Below are 23,678 nucleotides of genomic sequence, written 5' to 3'. Positions count from 1 at the left end.
AGATCAAAATTGAGAGTAGGAGTGTGCTATAGGCCTAATGACTCTGATGAGTATAATAAGGAACTGTACAGGGAAATAGAGTGAGCCAGTAAATCAGAGAGTCTTATAATGGGAGATTTTAATTTCCCAGATATTGACTGGAATTTGGGGGCTGGTTACTCACACACTAGCAGGGCTTTTGTGGATTTATTGGATAATTGTTTCCTACATCAGCATGTTCAGGAGGCAACTAGAGGGAGTAATACTCTTGATTTCATTATCAGCAGTGATTCTTCATGCATTAAGAATCTGCAGATAAATGAACCACTAGGTGGCAGTGATCACAGTGTGCTGAAGTGGGATTTACTCAAAGAGGTAACTACCATTAGGGGTAAAGGGAAGGGTTATTGCTTCCGTAAAGGCGACTACGATGGACTGAGACAGTATTTAAATTCTATACAGTGGGACCAACTGATGATGTTACCAACAGCAAATTCAAAATGGGAAGCATTCAAAGAACTTATCTTGGAAGCTATTAGGCTTTACATACCAACTAAGAAATACTGTTCAAGGTTTAGGCCAAAATGGATGTCAGATGAACTAATGAGGCATATGGCAGAGAAGAAAAATGCATGGGATACTTACAAATTAACACATGACACAGAAGCCTATGATAGATACAAGTTGATATGCAACCAAGTTACAAAGGAGGTTAGGCAGGCGAAGGCAGATTACGAGAAATCCTTGGCAAGGGATGCAAAGAAAAACAGCAAAGAGTTCTTTACTTATGTAAACTCTAGAAGGAAGGGGATGAATCAGATTGGTCCACTTGATATTGATGGGTCAACTGTTGATGATCCTGCTCAGGTAGCTAACAAACTAAATGAATATTTTGCATCGACATTCACACATGAGGAGTTATTCAGCAAGGGGAACGCCAGAGGTGTATTCAACTCTAGCAGTAAGCTACAGAATCTTGAAATAACTGGGAGTAAAGTGAAGGAGAAACTGTTGAAGATAAACACAAGAAAGGCACCCGGGGTGGATGGGATCTATCCAGTTATATTAAAGGAGGCAGCAAAGGAAGTAAGCAAACCCTTAGCCATAATTATGAGAACTTCCTTGGACTCAGGGGAGGTACCCATAGACTGGAAATGTGCAAATGTGACCCCAATTCACAAAGGAGGATCAAAGGCTGACACAAGTAATTATAGACCTGTGAGCTTAACTTCTGTTCCAGGAAAATTAATGGAGGCACTGGTTAAAGAAGCACTGCACGATCATTTAGACAAGACTTCAGTTATAGCTCAGACACAGCATGGTTTTGTTAAGGGGAAGTCTTGCCTGACCAACTTGATTGGATACTATGATGCAGTCTCAAAAGAATTGGATGCAGGGAATAACTTGGATATAATATACTTGGATCTTAGAAAGGCTTTTGATACTGTTGCACATGGAAGACTGCTACACAAATTGGAGCAGTGTGACATTGGAGGCAAATTGCTGCTATGGATAAAGGGGTGGTTGAGGGGGAGAAGACAGAGAGTGGTAATCAATGGACACTGCTCATCATGGACTAATGTTATTAGTGGAGTCCCTCAGGGCTCAGTGTTGGGTCCATTATTGTTTTCTGTATTTATAAATGATATTGATGATGGTATATCAAGCTTAATGTCCAAGTTTGCAGACGATACAAAGGTAGGCAGGGTTGTCAAGGACACTACTGACACTATGCTGCTGCAACAGGATCTGGAAAGGTTGAGCAGATGGGCTGAGAGGTGGCAAATGAAGTTTAACATTGACAAATGTAAAGAACTACACATGGGAAACAGCAACCCCAGAGCAACGTATCAACTCTGTGGTACTACACTGACAGTGGTAGAGAATGAAAGGGACTTGGGGGTGGTTGTGCAGGCAGATATGAAGTTCTCTGAGCAGTGCAGATGGGCTGCAAGAGTAGCTCATGGAGTATTGTCAATGATATACAGGAATTTTTCCAGCAGGGATAAGGAGGTGATTATTCCATTGTATAAGGCAATGGTCAGGCCACACCTAGAGTACTGTATACAGGTCTGGCGGCCTCATTTCAAGAAGGATGTAGAGCTGCTGGAACGAGTACAGAGAAGGGCAACAAGATTAGTGAATGGAACAAAGGGGTGCTCTTACGAAGAAAGGCTTAAGTTTTGCGAATTACAGTGTCTGGAGACTAGGCAGCAGCGAGGTGATCTGATAGAGGTGTACAAAGCCTTGAATGGTTTGAGCATGCTCAATGCTGATGGGGTTCTTCTCTTGCTCAGAATAATCACCTGAGAGGGCATAAATTCAAATTGTGGAAAGACAGATGTAGGATAGACGTGCGGAAATTTGCCTTTAGCCAGCGGGTGGTTGGTTGGTGGAACAGACTTCCATCCCTTGTGGTGGAGGTTGATAGCCTAAATAAGTTTAAGGCTCAGCTGGACAGGTATTTTGAACAAACAGAGGGGTGAAGTGGAAGTGAGTTTTTTTTTTTTTTTTTGGCTGATGCTGCATAAGCTTGCTTTCTTGCATCAAATGCCTCTACTAATGCTAATGCTAATGAAACCAGCTAGAATAACATGTAAGTCTGTTGCTTCTTATATGTCACACTTTTAAGAACTAATTAATAATGGATACCGAAGGCTCATCACACTTATTTTATGCAGCCCTCTGCAAATGGAAAAGGGAATAAATTTAAATGGTCTAAAAAAACCCTTCAAATTCCCACGATATAATTCAGATCTGTTGCAGTTAGCATTCTGTATGTTTGGAAAGCTTAAAAAATGTAAAGGGACATAGGTTTAACTCAGGTGATCTGAACAGTAATGAAGAAACTGAGAAACTGTTAGGAATTTCCAATTTAGAATTTTATTTACTTTTATCTGATAGTGACAATGATGCTATTTTTGATCTCAATGATATATTTTATAGCAGTAATGAATTCTCCACTTCTCCACACCAATGCTGGTGTGGAGAATTGGAGATCAAGCAAGGTACATGATGTTTAATTCAAACATTTTCCCTTTAGTGTTTCTGGGGACTGCAGATTTCTAGAGCAATTCATGTATTTCAAAAACTGAACTTGAATATTTTCAGCTGATTTTTATTGAATCTGTTTTAAGAAATTTTTTTAAAAAAATTTTGAATGAAACAAATAATTATGCCTCTTTAAAATATGCTACTTCCTGATTGTTCTATAGGGTCTAACTGGTTTCAGTTTCAACAAATGGATTCAAGGCTTTTTATTAACACCAGACTAAATTAAAAAAACTTCTATAAAGGAAGAAAATGGAAGCGGTGAAAGAAAACAAATAGCTGGTATTGTGTGACATGCTGTAGAAAACCAGGATTCAATCCTGGTTTTCTAGAGCAATTTAACATGTGGTATTTCTTAAAACATTCACCATGATTGCATCCTGGTGAATGTTTGAAGAAATGCCACATGCTAAAATAATCATATAAATAATAAATATTTAAAATGTCTAAAACATCTCTATAATGTTTTATCAATCAGGTTTAAATAATAACTCTGTGAATATAAAAATAATTTTTGAATAGCTTGTATTCAGTATTCATGTTTTTTTTTTTTTTTTTTTTTTTTTTTTGAGCTGGACTGGAATGGGAAAACAACAGAAATAAGGCTAGACTACAAAGAGTTAAAGCAAGAACTACTGTCATACATGCAATAAGTGGTACAGTAGACTCTCAATTTTCCGGGATGGATGGTAAAAAGAAATTCCCAGATAATCGATTTCCCGGTTAATTCAAAAATACAGTAAGCCCCCGACATACGTAAGAGATACGTTTCAGGACTTCTTACGTAAGTCGAATTTTACATAACTCTGAAATGACTAATAAAATATTGCTGCTATATTCCTAATATGCCAAAATTACAAAAACCACAATGTCCTCAGAAAATGAAGAAAAATAGTTATATATTTTTAATTAGTTCAATTAAAAATTTTATCTGGGGACAGCAGTGAAGTAGCCGGGGTGGCACATAAGAAAAGAAAACATATAAAGAAAACATAAAAGAAAGAAAAAACGCATGTTACTGTACTGTAAAAACTGATATGTATTTCATAACCTTGATTATTATAGTTGACTTTCATTGGCGCCAACCGCTTCTCATATTCTGTCTTTCTCATTTATTGTGTTCACCATTGCCAGTGACAAATCTGAATTCTGCGCGATACTTGTTAATGATTGACCATTTTCATACATTCTTATTAGTTTAATTTTCTGATCCAAATTGATCGCTTTTCTTTTGTTGGTAGATTTACTAGTACTGCTGTCACTTATTCTTATTTGGCACAATGATAATGATCAAAATTAAATTTTCTGAAAAGAACTTCACAAGGTTATCACCTCACGCAAGCTCACATTTTACTAATGCACATTTCTGGAGGTCATTGCCAAAAAACAAAAACAATTTGCACTTTCCAGGTTATTGGGCTTGTCTGTAGTGTAACCAATTATAAATGGGTAGTACGCTCGATCTTATTGCATTTGCTATAGTATAGATAGCCGGAATTCTGTGGGCTTTGACGTTATTACGGTAAAATATGTGTCCCCTTCACTGAAATCTTAAGTCATATAAGTCCGAATCTACATAAGTTGGGGACTTACCGTATTGAAAAATGTTCAGCAATCTACATAAAATGTATGCCTATAGGTTAAAAACGAAAAAACTTACCACACACTACCCGTGTGTCCAATAGCACATAAGCACATAAATGCGTGTCCAATATGCACTACTCATGTATTGGACACACATTTATGTTTTACATCAAAATTTTGAATAATTTCAAGTTTTTGTTTAATTAAAAACACAACTCTTGTGTTTGCCCATCATTTTCACAATTTCTAAACAAAAAAAAAAAAAAAAAAAAGTCATTATAAAAAAAAATTCCGACATCTCTGACATGAATAAAGAAACAAAATTTGTCCTTTTGCAGTGCAACAGAACACAACAATCGACGCAACGCATTAAATCAAATTAAATATTTGGTCGTTTTTTTTTTAGCAGCGGGTGTGAAAACAGCGGGGATTGCAAGATAATAGGTACACTAATCTCCTAATGACCACTTATAATGATGCTTCTTGTCACTTATTTACGACTGCAAAATATTTGTTTATACCTATTCTAGTTATTACTTGAATTTTATGATTTCTGGTTGATTTTTTTTTTTTTTTTTGGAGCCTTGAAGTGTCCCGGTTAATCCGATCCCGGTAAATCGAGGGCGTGCTGTATATATTGTTTGCTCACACTAAACTGAAAATGCTTATGAAAAAATGCATAAACTGAAAAATTACACTATGTACAAAAGTGTAATATAATTTAAGAGCTAACACCTTTAAATCAATAAATCAAGTGGTTATAAAATTAAATGTAAAGTAACGACTTAAGATATATTGTGACTGCAAACTAATCTAGTTATAAATCATAAAATTTGAGGGTATGTAATACAGAAAAACAAAAATATAAACAATTATTACAAGATGCAAAAGGCTTAAAATAATGATAGCTCTGAAGAGTGGGATTAAAATACAAGTTTACACATCATGTTTTAATTGGGCATATAAAATTATAGCAATTATACTGAAACAATAAAAAATTGTGTGCCAAAACTTACGCTAATAACATAAACTGAACAGGAGGAAGGGCCACCAGTTGTAATCCTTCTTTCCATAAGCCTAAAAGTGACTGCCAAGATTCTCCTAGCTGATTAGCTGCAGTATGTTGTACATATGCTAGAAAGAACTGTAGTATGTTCACTTCCAAAGGGATGTTTTTCTTCTGAATGAATGAAAATGAAATGTCTTAAAAAATGGTACTCTATTCCTTAACAGTTTATATCTTGAAGAGGTTTACATATAAATATCAAATTCATATTTTTATCTAACTTTCTTCAGAGATAACTACAAAGGTTACTCGGAAGGAATACAGAATGAATATTACTGGCTTATTAACTACAAAAATACCCAAACCCTAAACCCTTTCAAGAGTACATTTTCACGTGTATGTCCAAAAGCATATATTTATATATTTTTCAAACTCATTTTAAGTAATGTGTCCATTTACGAGGAATATTACAACTTTCTGAAAGTGATAAAGCCCAAGAAACCTATATGGAAAAAGAAATCCAAAGAAGAAAAAATTAGTCAAGACACACTTGTCATGATGAACCATAGACGACAAATGAAAAGCAAGAAAAACACTGACAGGGAGAAAATTGAGTATACTGAGTTATGTAAAGCCATTAGAAAGAGACTCAGAAAGGACATAAGATTTAACACAAGAAAAGTAGAACAAGCATTAAGGAAAAACAAAGGATTTAAATCAGCAGCCATGAGAAGTAATACAGAACGACAAATGATACTGAAACTGAAGAATAGTGATGGTGTACTTATAAACAGCAGAGAAGGCATAATTCAAATAGCAGAAGAATACTATAGAGAATTATACAAGGAGCAGGGGAATGATGCCAGCAGTGGGGAAGATGGATTGCAAAGTAGCAACACATGTAACATACCCGATATTCTTCCTGATGAGGTAGAACATGCATTGAAGAAAATGAAGAATCAGAAAGCCCCGGGGGAAGACGAAGTTACTGTAGAGTTGTTAAAATTGGAAGGAAGAGACATAACTGGCAAAAACTGGCAAGGCTCTTCACAAAGTGCATTAGAAAAGGTGTGATGCCTAAGCAGTTGAATAATGCAATCATAGTTTTGCTGCATAAGAAAGGAGATAAATCAGAAATTGGAAATTATAGACCAATTAGCTTGTTATCCCACATCTACAAGTTGTTCACAAGTGTCATTACTAACAGATTAGAAAGAATACTTGATGAGAATCAACCGAAAGAGCAAGCTGGCTTTAGGACAGGATTCTCAACTATGGATCACCTTCACGTAATATCACAGCTAATGGAGAAAGCAAATGAATATAACACACCATTATGCCTGGCATTTGTGGATTATCAAATGGCATTTGACTCCATACAGCATACGGCAATGTTTCGGGCACTGGAAAGACAAGCATAGATACCCCATATATTATGATTTTGAAGGAAATATATGAGAGTGCTACCTCCTTTATTCGACTAGACAAAGACAGTAGGAAATTTAAAATTGAGAAAGGAGTTCGACAAGGAGACACAATATCTCCGAAGCTGTTTACTGCTGCCCTTGAGGAAGCTTTCAGAAGATTAAACTGGTCACAGAAAGAAATCGATGTGAATGGAAAGTACCTAAACCATTTATGATTTGCAGATGACATTGTGGTCATAAGCCATGATCCAAAGAATTAGAGGAAAATCTTAATCAGTTATGCACAGCTAGTAAGGATTTTGGACTAAAGATGAATATGGCTAAAACAAAAGTAATGATGAACAAGTAACCCCGGGGGCTCACATCTGGTGAGTATGGGCTTGGCACACCCAGGGTCCTGAGCTGGATATCATCATTCTTCTCTTTCTTGGTGATTCCCTTCTACTTTTGACTCTCTCTCTCTCTCTCTCTCTCTCTCTCTCTCTCTCTCAGGGTAACTCGGGAACTTTTTTTTTTCCTGGTGCAGCATAAGCCTCAGGCTTCCTTGCACCATATGGCTATTAATAATAATAATAATAAAGTATGCCACAGAAAGGGAAATAATGATAGAAGGAGCAGTAATTGAAAAGGTGGAGTCATATTTATAAATGATTTATAAATGATATTTATAAATGATATTGATGATGGTATATCAAGCTTAATGTCCAAGTTTGCAGACGATACAAAGGTTGGCAGGGTTGTCAAGGACACTACTGACACTATGCTGCTGCAACAGGATCTGGAAAGGTTGAGCAGATGGGCTGAGAGGTGGCAAATGAAGTTTAACATTGACAAATGTAAAGTACTACACATGGGAAACAGCAACCCCAGAGCAACGTATCAACTCTGTGGTACTACACTGACAGCGGTAGAGAATGAAAGGGACTTGGGGGTGGTTGTGCAGGCAGATATGAAGTTCTCTGAGCAGTGCAGACGGGCTGCAAGAGTAGCTCATGGAGTATTGTCAATGATATACAGGAATTTTTCCAGCAGGGATAAGGAGGTGATTATTCCATTGTATAAGGCAATGGTCAGGCCACACCTAGAGTACTGTATACAGGTCTGGAGGCCTCATTTCAAGAATGATGTAGAGCTGCTGGAACGAGTACAGAGAAGGGCAACAAGATTAGTGAATGGAACAAAGGGGTGCTCTTACGAAGAAAGGCTTAAGTTTTGCAAATTACAGTATCTGGAGACTAGGCACCAGCGAGGTGATCTGATAGAGGTGTATAAAGCCTTGAATGGTTTAAGCATGCTCAATGCTGATGGGATTCTTCCTCTAGCTCCGAAAAATCACCTGAGAGGGCATAAATTCAAATTGAGGAAAGACAGATGTAGGACAGACGTGCGGAAATTTGCCTTTAGCCAACGGGTGGTTGGTTGGTGGAACAGACTTCCATCCCTTGTGGTGGAGGTTGATAGCCTAAATAAGTTTAAGGCTCAGCTGGACAGGTATTTTGAACGAACAGAGGGGTGAAGTGGAAGTGGGTTTTTTTTTTTTTTTTTTTGGCTGATGCTGCATAAGCTTGCTTTCTTGCATCAAAGCCTCTACTAATGCTAATGCTAATATACTTATCTGGGACAAATTATTAGTTGTAATAATGATAAATGGCTGGAAGTCAAGAGAAGAATAAATTTTGGATGGAAAGCATTCAGGAAATATAGTCACATACTGAAGAGCAATATCCCAGTTTGTCTGAAACGGTAAAAAAATGAACCAATGTATACTCCCCACCATGACTTATGGAAGTTTGTTTGTTTGTTAGTTATTTGGATTTTAGGAGTATTAACAACTAAGGCCATATTGCTCCGGGGATATGCGGTGGTCATTCCCTGACCTTTCCGCATCCTCCGTATTTGGTGGTCATGGGCTCGAACCCCGGTCTAATCAAGAAGTGTTGCTACGCACTGCTGCTCCTGCCTACCTGGCTCCGGAAGCGCCGACTTATGGAAGTGAAAGAACAATATTGCTGATAAGTTCTTGTGGTAACATCGTCCATTCCTCTGTCAGCGCCATCTACAACTGGTGAATATTTTCTGGTGGGTGTGGACGTGCCGCTTGGCATCTCCCTAGCACGTCCCATATGTGTTCAATGGAATTTAGATCGGGGGAACAGGCAGGCAAATCCATACAAACAATGTCCTCACTTTCCAAAAGCATATCACAGCTGCAGTGCAATGAGTTGCGGCATTATCATCCATAAATACGAACTCTGGACCAATGGCACCTCGGAACAGACGCACGTGGGGAAAGTTGGTTGGTTGGGTTTTATTGGCGCATTAGCAACTAAGGCTATAATGCGCTATGGGGAAGGATTACCTCAGTACAGTAGCATGCACCGGTTACAGTAATGCCTTCCAGTATCTGGAGTTGTCTATGTTTATCCAAGATAACGCCTCCCCAGATGAGAACGCCTTGACCGCCATATCAATCCCTTTCAGTGATGTTTCAGGGGTGATATCACATGCCAACCTCTCACCAGATTAGCTAACATCCAGAATCACTGCTGAGACTGAATCTACTCTCATCGGTAAAGAGTACCTTAAGTAAAGATTTTGTGGTTGTAACCTTTAAGAAATAGTGTTGGTCCTTAAGTTTTGCACACCAGTGTATATGAACTGTTTTGAAATCATCCAGAAAATGCTGCCATCTCTATCTCTTATCTCTTCTCTGTGTTCCAATTAATTGTAGACAGTTGATAATAGACAGCAGTATAAAAATAATTTGGAGGGGATTCAGCCTGTCAGACACTGTTGTCTGATAGGGATTTAATAATAAAAACTGAATTACAAAAACTCAGTTACAAAATCTGAATTTCTGAAGAATTCAGATCCAGACACTGATGAAAGTGACTCATGTGATACATAAATAGATGTAAAAGTAATATAATACCTTCTGTCTCGCATTCAATGTATACAAGATCCCAAGTATTATAAGTTTTGGCACCTCCATAGCCAGATGGGAAGGAGCAGCAGTGCGTAGCACACGCTTCTTGATTAGACTGGGGTTCAAGCCCGTTCCCACCCAATACGGAGGATGCGGAAAGGTCAGGGAATGACCACCACATATTCCGGGAGCAATGTGGCTTTAGTTGCTAATGCTCCTAAAAACCAAATAACAACATTATAGGTTCCAATACCTATAATACTTGGTACAAGTGTAGCCCTTTTTTTTTTTTTTTTTAAAGAGAAAAGTAAAGTACAACAGTAAAAACAATAAATATACAGTATATACTTTACAGTACAGGCAGTTCACAGTTCACAAGGTTTTTTTTTTTTTTTTTTTCCAAGTATCAAGTGTCAATAAAATAAAAAATATGAACATTAATTGCAAAAAAATGAATGTTAAACATTCATAAATACAGCGTACTCCGCTTTATGATATTAATCCGTTACCATTGTAATGTGAATCCAATAATACACTGTTTTTTGGTAATTCATTCCACGACCTCGGAAGGTCAAATTTTCACTATATAACTCCCTAAAAGGTCGTTTTCATAGTGTAAATTGTATTAGTTACCAATTCAAATCATTAAATGCACTCACTTTCATCGTTATCATATTCTGTTATAAGAACCAATTTTGAACGGCTTTGTGATATTTTTCTAAAGCACATTTCTGGAAGTCACGACCATAAAACAATAAAAACAATTTGCATTTTCCGGTTTATTGGGCTTTTCTGTTACTGCAATCAATTATAAACGGGTAGTAAACTATATGTTACTGCATTTGTGAAAAGATAGCTGGAATTGTGTCGGTTTTTATGTCATTATGTGGAATATTTATGAATCTTCAATCGTATAAAAAACAAATTTTCAGAATCTTCTCCTTCATTCCTTTTTTTTTTTGAGCTTCGTAAACTTGTTATTCCACGCAAATCGCGTTAGCTGAAATTTGTGCATTCCATGCATTGAAATTGCATGCATAAGTATGCAATTTCAATAGCATGCTTATGCATGCTATTGAAATTTATAAGGAAAAGAGAAGATTATCTTGGAAATAAATGCCTCTTGAAGCATTTCTGAAGAAGATGACACCTTGTGCAACAAACCAACGAGTACCAAGCCAATGAGTGATCAGCGAGTGTGCATTTAGTCGATGACGTTGATGAAGAATAAACATTCTTTAACATTTGCAGGTCATAAATAATTTCTCTATTATTATAATTTGCTTGATTTTACAGGCTACATTTTCATTTCTTTGGATAAATTACTCATTGTTTAAACATAAAGTAATTAGCTAACTAATTTCAATGTTGATAACGTAACCCCTATTTTTAACATTATGTCTATGGCAAATAAATTCCCGCTTTACGAGTTTTCGCTTTATGAGTGTGTGCTAGGAACGAATTAACTCAAAGTCGAGAACTGCCTATATATTAAAAATAAAATTAATTACTTCTCCTTCCAAAATATATTATACATATTATGGTGAATTTTGGAAGGGAAAAGGTGAAAGTTTGCACACAGCTATACTCCACTAAAGCTCCAGTGTCAAGCACCTTTGGCAATACTGTGTTTGCAAAAGATGACAACCTATGTATGAGCTTTGAAAGGTCACAATCCTGTAGGATAATTAATTTTCATTTAAGTGGCATAAGGATGGAAGTTGCCATTTTGATGATTACAAATAATAAATCTAAAAGTAAGTTCAGAAACTGAGTAATCCATCTCTTATTATCATTGAGTTTCCATTGTTGTTTTTCAAAAATGGCAGTCAGAAAACTCAATAACATAACATGTTTCTCGATGTAGGTGGAGCATGGTAAAAATAAAATTTTCTAAGGTAAAATTACCACCCTGCACAATAAACCGTTATGCCACTTTGGCAAATGGCCAATTCAAGAAATAAATTGGTCAATTCTTGAGTAGTATTCCAGATTTGCTTATTTTCCTAAACATAATCAAATAATGGAGATACAACTGTATAGGCGTCTCTCCTATTAACAGAGTATAAGAATACATTTATATAACAAATAAATGTTCAAATGGAAAAGAAAAGCTGTCTGAATAAATTAGCATTCAGTCACTATTAAAATCAGAATATACACTAATTTCCATGTCTGAATCTTGTATACATTGGTTCAATATATACATATATATACACATTGGTTCAATTTTATCCACTATTGACAGCAAATAATTCAGCATTATAATTTTTAAAACACCTAGAATATCTGTAACATTTTACAATAGGTACTATTTTGGTTGCATATGTACAATGGTTCAATTTTATCCACTATTGGCAGTAAATAATTCTGCATGTTCTTTTTGAAGAGACCACAGAATTGATTGTTAAAGTACATAATGAATGGGAAAAAAGTCAAGAAGTAAGATAATTTAATTGTACAAGTTTGCAGAAGACTCTGCACGTAAGTAAATGATGAACTTGTCCCCCATCTTAAAAGCATTATTCAGGCCAATCACAAAATAAGAATTGAAGACAAATTCTCAAGTTGGAGTAGTACTAGTGGCATGTGATGCAAGAAAGCAAGTGTATGAGCTTATGCAGCATCAGCCAAAAAAAAAAAAAAAAAAAAAATCACACCATTCCCTCCAAATGCCTGTCCAGTTCCTCCTTAAATTTATTTAACCTATCAACTTCCACAACGACAGATGGAAGTTTGTTCCAGCAATTAACCACTTGCTGGCTAAAGGCAAATTTCCGCACATCTATTCTACATCTGTCTTTTCTTAATTTGAATTTATGCCCCCTTAGGTTCGTAATCTGAACAAGTGGAAGGATCCCATCAGAATTCAGCGTGCTCAACCCATTCAAGGCCTTATACACCTCATCAGATCACTGTGCAGGTGCTTAGTCTCCAGCCACTGCAATTTGCAGAACTTAAGCCTCTCTTGGTAAGAGGATCCCTTCATTCCCCTGACCAATCTTGTTGCCCTTCTCTGTACACGCTCGAGTATCATATGATAGTTGTCAAGACACCATGCCTGATACTTTAAACATGAAAAGATTATGCAATTTCTTTGTTCCCATGTTTTAACAGCAAATCAAATGGAAATAAAAGTTGTTTCCATCTGATTTTTGTAAAACTTTCAAAAGAACTTGTAAAATATGTGATCATGATTATGGATTTCTAAAAATGATAGTGCAGGAGATCTTTGAAGTCACACTCAAAAACTGGGATAAAAATATTATAAATGTACAAGATATACATAATTTACTTTTCAGTACTAAACACAGTATACTGAGAGCACTGCACAAGTTCATACGCACTTTCAACTTCGAGTCCAAAAATATCATATAATAAATGATATTTGTAAATTCAATCTAAAAAACAAAAGCTCTACAACATATGATAATGAATCAATCATTATCTTGAACTTCAACAACCATATCATGGACAACATAAATATCAATAAACTTATAAATCAGCATAATCATCTACTTCCTAATACTAATCCTAGTTATATAAAAGTAAGATATAAATATAATAAACCCTTTGGATTATTAGCTTGTAACTACAAATCTATAGCTACCAGTTTAATATCACATATTGCAGACACCAACAACTGCATTTGTCAACAAAATAACATGCAGCAATATACTGATCCAGAATATGGACACATCATTACAGGAAATCTAAACATAGTTACGGACCCAATGCTCAGATATGTACTATCACAAGGATTCAAATTCAGGCCATGTACCAGAATAAATGCAACTAACTTCAATAAGCAGCTATATCAAGACCTGTTAAACTACTGCTTCCAACTAGCCTACAAAAATAACACACCTATAGAAGCAAACCATATGTGGATTAGCCATACATTCGCCTTATTTAAGCATAAATATGCATTACACAGTTCAAATGTATATTATCAGGGCAAATACTACAACCTGACTAAATTAAAACATAAACTGCTAGAAATACATAAAGACTTCGTAATCACACCGGTAGATAAAGCAGCCAATAATTTTGCATTCATTTGCAAATATTTTTATACACATACGTTAACTAAGGAACTTAACTCAAGTAATACTTACAAGCCGATTTCCAGTACATGTAATAGCATTACAAAAAAACTAATAGCCTTCAATAAGAAACTAAAGCTTAATTTAAGCAATTACAGCTTGCCTTATATTTACTTCATTCCTAAATTTCATAAAAAACCAATAGGCTTCAGATTCATAACCTCATGCAAAAATAGTTATGTACACAAATCTGGAAAGACACTTGAACAACTACTGCAACCACTGATGCATAACATACATAACAGTAAAATCATAGGCAACAACCAACCTGTATTAAAATTTTTGCAAAGTAATAAAGTCAATAATATTCAAACCTTTGATTTCCATAGCCTATTTACCAGTATCAATCAAACCAATCTAAAATCTGTACTCAAAGATATATATGATAAACATAAGGAGTCTATTTCCTGCAACACCTACTACTGGAACAACATACTGAACTTATGTATCTCCAATAACTTCATATATGATGGTAATACAGTATATCAACAAACCAATGGAACACCTATGGGCAGCCCAGCCTCATGCATAATAGACAACCTATATCTATATTGGTCATAAACCTCATTTCCACAGGACCTTATCCTATTCAGATATATAGACGACCTCATAGTGATCAACTGCCCGAATTTCATCCAGAATTATGGACATTTATATCCCAATGAACTTGTACTAGAAAGAACATTTTTTTTTTTTTTTTTTTTAATTTGGTAGTTGTTGGCGCATCGGCTTCTGTGACCATATTGCACCTCCCAAGGTTTTTGCAGTACTTTGATCCAAGCCCAAGGCGGGAATCGAACCCGCGACCTTTGGGTTGCCGGGCAGGTACTTTACCCACTCGGCTAGCCCGGTCGGCCCTAGAAAGAACAAACAATTCTGATACAGCAGCCCATTTTTTGGATCTAGACATTAAGTTAAAAAATGGTATAACCTCCATCAATTTGTACAACAAACGTGAAGCATTCAACTTTAGCATAGTAAACTTTACACAATGGAATTCCAATATTTCCAAACAGGTACATGCTAATGTTATCCTAGTACAATGCATCAGAATAGCAACCATAGGCAGCGACAAAACAACAGCTATTGATAACATCAGAATATTATCCAGTAAACTAACCAAAAATCTTTTTCCTATTGCATATCTGCGCCATCATATCAATAAAGCCCTTAACATATTAAGGCACAAGAACCTAATAGATATTAATATAAACAGCATTATTGGCTTATAATTATTCCCATACACATCAAGTATGTATATAGTGTAAATACAATACACTAGGCCTCTTTGGTGTCTTACAGTCTGGAAAACCTGTACCCACCGATTGGCCTAACACAGTGTATTATCTTGTAATTATTTTTAAGCCTATCTTGATTTATTTATTTAATCGTTAATTGTGATTTGATTGTAACTTAAATGTACACAATTACACTTTTAACACAACTGACTTAAATACATGATGCACTAACTCTCGGACATTCATTCAGGGTCCTAACTATAGGAACGGGTTTGCAACCCCGAATTACCCTAGCCCAACTACATATTTCTAATTTAATCATCTTTTTACTTTACTAGATTCTACATTTTATGCTCTGTGCGCCATTAGTTTACCGAACGCTATACCAGAGCACTATTTTTCTTACTATACCCAATCTATTTTTTCGCCTTAACAAAGTTTAGCTGCCTTCTACTGCTACTTTGTCAGCTATTATATTTCTTAGCTATCCTGGGTGTTTGAGCATCATGTACTTAATCTTAGCCTAGCGCAGCTCCACCGCCTACGTAAATTCATTACATAATATACAGACACCAAAATTTGTCTAACGCTAGGCGCCGCTAGTGTATCTACGCATATATACACGGGTTAGCCTCCAGCACAGTCTTTTCTGTCAACACCACCACCAGTAGCGGTAAGTCCTTGTAATTCGGTCACTCCTTTCCTTTGTCTTCGCCTATTTCACTTTCATAGCGGTCTACTTACTTCTGTAAGGTCATCCATGTTCTGTATGTAATACTTTAGTAACACATAATAGTTTTGCATAACTTGATTTTAATTATTTATTCAAAATTTGTATTCAAAATTCTTTTTAGATTTTACCACGTGGTTTCTTACACGTGTTCTTTGACATACAGAACATGTCAGAAACAGAAGTAAGAGTATTGCTGTCCTTTTCATAATTTTGGTGGATGACCTCTGAAGAAGACACAAAAATTATGAAAGATACTGCAATGCTATTTCTACCTTGGTTGTTGTTTTTTCAAAATTTGATTTTTGGTTCTTTTCATTTTATATCGTCACACTTATTTTCTTTTCCTTTCTTCAACCCCTTTGTTCAACACATATATCGCTCCCAGGGTACACCGTATTTTCATTAGTAGCATTAGTTAAATTCGATACTTATATGTATACTTACTATATTCTACACATAAAAATAATTTTATGTATACATTATGGTTGTAGGGTACCTTTGCGCTTGCAGTGTCCCTGATCCATAATTCATATTATCGCAATTCTAATCCATCTAAATCTTAATTTTCTTCCCCCACACATACCATACAGCTTCTCTATTTATTTTTATTTTTATTATTCGTAATTATATATATATATATATATATATATATACAGGGTGATTCACTACCAGTGCGACAAACTTGCATGAGGTGTAGGGGGTACAAAAACAAATCTGAATCACATAGCATTGCAGGGTCCGAAATGCCTTCGTCATGCGGTAGAGGACGTTGAACAGGAGGTCGCGTGAACAGTGATCCCACTGGAAGTCAGCATTTGCAAACCGGTTCCCAAGGCAGTAGGATGGACGAGTATTCAAACGTTGAACTGGCTGACATGCACCTCGCGTATGGAGCTGCAGACTGTAATGGGCGCGCCGCTCTGCACTTGTACCAGGAACATTTCCCGCACGGGCGTGCTCCTCATCATACGATTTTCGCACGTGTGCACAGAAATTTACATGAGACTGGTTGTTTCATGGGAGGTACCATGAGTCGAGAGCGAATGACGAGGACACAGACAATGAGGAGAATGTCCTACGTCTTGCAGAAGGCAATCCGAGTACGAGTACTCGAGCGATAGGCCAACGATTGGGTATTCCCAATCCACTGTATGGAGGATACTGTCAACAAACCAAATGAGTTCATACCATCTGCAACGCGTCCAATCATTGGAGCCTGCAGATTATCCACTCCGGAGGACTTTTGCTACTTGGTTTCTTCACAGAGTGCGGCAGACAGTGCATTTGCTGCGTCCATATTGTTCACGATATTGTAACCTTCAATCAACATAATGGCCATTTGTGGACTTTTGAGAACCCCCATGGTACGCAAACATGTGCAACTCAACACTGTTTCTCTGTCAATGTTTGGGCCGGCATTGTTGGAGACCACCTCATTGGACCGTATCTTCTGCCCTCTCGTCTGGACGGTAGGGCATACGTGATCTTTCTACAGTAAGTCCTGCCCGAACCTATTGAAGAAGCACATGTTCCTCAGTCGTTGCGCCACTCAATGTGGTTCCAGCATGATGGGGCTCCCCCACATTACACCAATGACGTCCGCCAACACCTAAACGTTACATTTGGACAGAATTGGATAAGTCGTGGTGGTCCGGTTCATTGGCCTGCTAGATCACCGGACCTATCATGCCTGGGCTTCTTCTGCTGGGGTCAAATGAAGACATTGATGTAAGAGACCCCCGTTGATTCAGTTGAACACCTCGTCGCGCGCATCTCTGTAGCTGCCGGGGAGATTCGAGACATGCCAGGAATCTTCCAGAACGTTAAGGATTCCATGCGGCGGCGCTGTGAAGCCTGTGTGACTGCTTCTGGTCGAACTTTCGAACACCTTCTGTAGCATGGCTTTTTGCCAATGTAAAACTTGTCATTAAAATGATTTCTGTTACACTAACGAGTTGCTGTTTTTGTTCTTTTTCTTTGCTTCTTTGTTAACGCGACTTCCCGCATGACGAAGGCATTTCGGACCCTGAAATGCTATGTGATTCCAATTCGTCTTTGTGCCCCCCTACACCTCCTGCAAGTTTGTCACACTGGTAGTGAATCACCTTGTATATATATATATATATATATATATATATATATATATATATATATATTCCCCCCTCCCCAAAAATATGATTATACCATGACCAGTATACAACAACCTAGCCAAAAATATTGAAACAAAATATGTTCACAGACAATCAAAATTCATTTTATGTTAAAGAATATGCTTTTACTGTTTGAGGTGCAATAAAGCCATGCTGTTCAAACAGTAAAGTGCAATTTGACATAAATTTTGCATCACATAGTCTAATATTTAAAAAAACATTGAGACAGAGATGTTTTATCTCATGGTGATTAATGTGTTAAGAAATATAATCCTTTCCTTACTTTCTTATCATGTGATGTTGGTGGGGGCTGGTGCAAAACTTGACGCACATTTTGAACTATTGTTTCCATAGGTAATACCTTTATTGCAGCTGTCAGTTGCACAAGGAGAAGTTGCTCACTTGATGATGGGGGAATAACCTAAAAAACATATCACCTATTTTTAATAAGTTTAAAATGCTAATGTGGGGGAAGGGGGCAAACATATTATATTAATAGCAAAGGAATCTAAGCATGAAGAATTCACATTAAAAAAATACAGAAGTATTACACAAGGTATGATCAGGCTGGCTGTGATTCTGTAATTAGCTACAAATAAGAAGACTGCACCTGTACATTTACATAAAAATGTAAATGTACAGGTGCAGAAAATTCACTGTAAAATTTGGTAAAAATAGTAGGTTAGCTACGTTAATTCAATACATGTACAGGAATGATAAATATGTAAACTCTTATGGCCTTAGCACTTTCAAAAACTCACGAGCAACTCAAGATGTAATCCATTACAAAAGATCAAGACAACTTTATGAGAAATATTGTTTCAACAGAATAGTTAACTATATAGCAGAACCATACAGTTAGTATTTCTGACATGCAGTTGAAAATTATTCTTAATTTCTCATTTTTATATTTAATAAAAAATTCTTATTTAATAATTTTGGTATTATCTATCACAGTTTATTCATTCATTTATTTATTTTTATATATATTTTTTGTGCATTGTGATTGCAATTCATTTTAGTTAATATGAATTTTAGTATGCTCTCTTATTCTCCAAAAGTTTAGTAATCATTTGACGAACATCTGACCTACAACCATATTAACCACAAGTGCACCCCAACTCAACCTGCACTGTTTCTATCCACAAAAAAAACTGACATATTAAGAAATTGTCTTAATTTGTTACACAATAATAATGTGTAATTGTCTTAATTATTTTTACACAATAATAATGCAAAAAATCAATCGACAATATTGAAATTTTAATTGCATATAATACAATAAATATATCAATATGTTAACAAGTGAATATTCTGGGTTCAGTTTGTTCTTTCTTGGGTTAAAAATTCAGAAATCTCTCTCTCTCTCTCTCTCTCTCTGTCTGTCTCTCCCCCCCTGCTGAAAGGGACGGCAAGAATCTCATGTGCCTCATGTCACTGAGCCACAACTGCAAGATTTGAAAAAAATATATTCCCTCCCCAAACCCCTTCAATCATCATGAGAAATCGGTTTTGTAAATCCCATTATGACATAATTTGGATTTTGTCAGGTCAAGGTACAACATTTTCATCACTTGAATCTTCGGTATCAAATAAATCATCTACCTTCCTCCTTTTTCCTTTCTGTTGAACCGTGTCTGTCAGTATAATGTGGCAATAAATTATTTACAAAAACTGTAACGGCACCGCGCAGCAAACAACAAAATTACCTGAGACCAACCTATATTTCACGTAACCCATAGGTACCCAAACTAATGCAGGACTCTAACTTAGAGCTTTCAATATCCAATAAAGATTCTGTCAGGCAGAAATTAAACTTCATTAGGAATGTGAAAAAGAAGAACGAATATCCCAATGCCTGGTAGGTAGACAGGAATGTGAAAAAGAATAAATATCCTAATGGCTTAGTAGAAGGACCATCTCAAACACTGTGCAGAAGTTCCAAAACCCCTCCGTCAAAACAACAAATCCAACAATCTTATGATCATAGCTTTCATTATAACACCATTGCCAAAGCAGCCAGAGTGCACAATTCGGCAACATATCACTTAAACATGTGCAATCCATAACAATTACCAATCCAAGAGACCCCCATTTATCACATTCAGTGGAGTGAAATTCCATATATATAAGAGAACTTTATAGAAAATCAGACAGATTTTCTAAAACTGAATGAGCACATAAAAGATGTAAAAATGGCAGTTAATAAATCAGAAAATATTCAGACAGACTGCAGTGGAACTTCAAATAATCAACACTAATGTCCACAGACACTTCTTACAAATGAAGGGCCTTCAATTAAGCATTTTTCACAAAATAATGTGTCACAGCCTCAGTAATTAATAAGCAACAAGATGTAAGTTTTGACCAAGCATACTGGATTGTCAGAAACTTCAACAATAACAGTAGTTAAGACCTCAACAATTCAAGCAAAAAAGTAGGCTACCCAAAGCAACTCCTGTAGCTCCAACAGTAAGCAGCAAGTCATACCCAGCCAAGATCCTACTTTCCAGAGGTACATTCTTTGAAATAGGAAGAAAAAAGAAACAGTCTCACTCACGCAAGAAACCTTCCAGAGGAGATTCTTACAAAATACCAGCAACTCTGTAATGTACAAATCAAGTATGTTCAAACAGGGAGCTTAGAGGGGGAATGGGTATTCTATGTGTTATCAGACACTAAGTCTAAAACACTGATGGACCCAATATCTCTCTATTTTAGAAGATTTAGGAGAGGTCCGGTTGGGCGGCCATTCTAAAATCCACTCATGCACACCTCATTGGTAAGCCCTGTTACGTCACTTTGGCAGCAATGAACATGTACTCTTCAAGAAACCTGATTAGCACGAAAAGGAAAAAACCAAACCCTCCAGGACTTTATTAAATATGATGACACAATGAAACAAATTGCCCTCAGTCCCCAGAAGCTTTCACTCTCCCTCTCTCTCTGAGTACGACCAGGCTGCCATGCACGGAAACTGAACTTGGCCTGTTACAATGCAAGATCACTTATTGGTGAAGACAATATTAGAGCTGGAAAAGGAATTAGAAAATGTAAATTGGAATATCATCGGCTTGGCTGAAACAAGGAGAAGAAATAAATCACTTAAGAGTTTATCAAGTGGAAATCTGAGGTACACCAATGGAAACAGTGAAAAGAGTGAAGGTCGAGTTGGCTTTCTAATCCATAAAGATATTAAAAACAACATTTTGTAATTCAAAAGTACATCGCCAAGGGTTTCAAAACTACTACTCAAGATTTCAAAGAGGTACAAACTAAAGGTTATAATGACATATGCACCGACAATGAGCCACGATGATGAAGAGGTTGAAGAAACGTACACCAAAATTAAGAGACTTCTAGACGAACAGAAAACTCACTACACCATCATTATGGAGGGACTTCAACGATAAGGTTGGAAAGAGACAAAACAAAACAAGACAGAAATAGAAACTATAGAAAATTTGGGAATTGGTGAAAGAAATGAAAGACTTGTGGAATTTGCAGAATCACAAGGATGCCAACCTTATCATTGAGTTTAGATATGAGGTTATTACCACGTTGACCAAGAACTTTGCAGCTCCGGAGAACGCTAAGTTTTCATTTATATTTAGTCATTTTATTGATTTAATTGTTCTACTAAATTATTTTCTATAAGTAGTATATAGATAGCAATTTTGAAAGTTAATACTTAATGTCTGGAGATTTATGTTTGTAACTTGCCACCATTGTTATACAATATGCAATAGCGTAAGGTTTAACATAAAACTAGAAAGTGAAATACGTAGCACCATATTAGAAATCTGTTAGATTAATCTGGCATTATCAATTAATCAGTAAAATTTATTAATCTAATTAAAATTCATTGTTAATTAAATTATACTTAATGGAATCATGACCCAGACTAGAGCAGCAAAGCAGTGTTCACAGAATAGCCAGAGGGCTATGGCTTGAGGGAGAACCGAAGGGGATGATTCTTCAATGCATCACAGTCAAGAACAATGCGTGAAATGTTTCCAGACCTATCTAGAACAGAACATAACTTAGCTAAGGAGGATGTCTTTGTGTGTGTGCTAGGTGCAGAGACTGTGAAGAAATTAGGTGCCAACTCAGGGTTCTGATGGGTGTGTATGAGAGTTTGAGGTATAAGGTAAATGCCCTCGAAGAAATTAATACGAGGGGGGGGGGAGCTCTATCAAGCTCTCAGCTGCCCAACTCAATGCCAGAGCTCAGTCCTGTGCATCAAGCAACACAGCGTAAATCTCCAAAGCAGAATGCGCTGGTCCCACAGGAACTAGTTATTGCCAGTGAGTCTATTGTCAGGGAGATGGGGAATATATTATGCAAAAAGGACAGGTGGAACAGGACCAGGGTATGTATGCCAGGGGCAAAAGTTGATGATGTTGTAGGGCACAAAAGGTGATATTGTTGTACATTAGCACTAATGACATTAAGAGTAAGAGATCTGCAGATTTACTTAACAAGTACAGGTCAATGCTGAAAAAAAGTCACAAGTTAGGGTTAAATTTGAAAGTGTCTGCAATTCTGCCCAGAAATGATAGGAGGGAGTATATGATGAGAAACTTGTCAATCAATTCAGCCTAGGAGAGATTGTGCAAGGCTCACGGGTAGAATTTTTTTCAGCGTAGTCTGTGCTTGCTAACAAGTGAGACTGCTTCTACAGGGATGGGATACACTTAAATAGAAAGGGAGCAAGAATATTTGCTGATGCTATCGAGGCAGTGTTAAGTGGGTCGGAAAACTGTTAGATTGCGGGGATTCACAGACTAAAAGATTAACAGTAGCTGCAGGCATAGATGAAAGTGATTCTTGCATTGCTTCTATTGTAATGAGCAAAAGACTAGAGAGCAAGTTGTGAGGACTTCAAGAGCTGCTGGGAGTAATCATGGAACAAGTAAATACATGGGCTGTGTTAGGGTAACTAAGAGTAAGAACAAGTGCATGTATACTTATGCTAGAAGTAGAGTAAATAAAACTGATGAATTTGAAGTGCTGATCAAGATATCAAAGGCAGATATTGTTGGGATATCACAGACATGGTGTCAAACAGATATAACCAGTGCAGAATTGGAATTTGGGGAGTGAGATATGTACAGGAAAGAACAGACAGGGTGGGAAGGGAGGAAGGGTTATGCTTTTGTGCCCTTAAAATTTAAGGAAGTACATTGTCCAGTTCACACTGGACAGGTGGAAAGTGTTAGTTGAGTCTGTTTGGTGTGACATAAAAACTGGAAAAGGGAAAATGAGAGTAGAATTATGTTAGAGGCCTAATGAATCGGATGAGTATAATGAACAGTTGTGCAGAGAAATAGAATGGGCCAGTAAATCAGAATGTCTTGTAACGGGCGATTTTAACTATTCAGGTATTGACTGGAACTTGTGGATTGGTCACTCACACACTAGCAATACTTTTGTGCATTTATTGGAGAATTGTTTTCTAAAGCAACATATGAGAGG

General features: G+C 36.7%; 1 protein-coding gene across 1 annotated transcript in view; it reads right to left on the bottom strand.

Moving 5' to 3' along the window:
- LOC150091387 (protein DOP1A) overlaps window positions 1–23,678 on the bottom strand; it is a 519,845-nt gene that overhangs the window by 145,010 nt on the left and 351,157 nt on the right. The window contains exons 18-19 of the mRNA XM_090390176.1: window positions 18,484–18,621; window positions 5,631–5,794 (exon numbers count right to left, since the gene is read on the bottom strand). Coding sequence (XP_090246302.1) covers window positions 5,631–5,794; window positions 18,484–18,621 — 302 coding nt within the window. The remainder of the gene's footprint in view (window positions 1–5,630; window positions 5,795–18,483; window positions 18,622–23,678) is intronic.

The sequence above is a fragment of the Mastigoproctus giganteus genome, chromosome 1, assembly GCF_048544385.1.
Source record: "Mastigoproctus giganteus isolate SK-2022 chromosome 1, ASM4854438v1, whole genome shotgun sequence".
Lineage (NCBI taxonomy): Eukaryota > Metazoa > Arthropoda > Arachnida > Uropygi > Thelyphonidae > Mastigoproctus > Mastigoproctus giganteus.
Note: the sequence above shows the minus strand (reverse complement) of the source record. Positions and strands in the feature narration are given on the sequence as shown.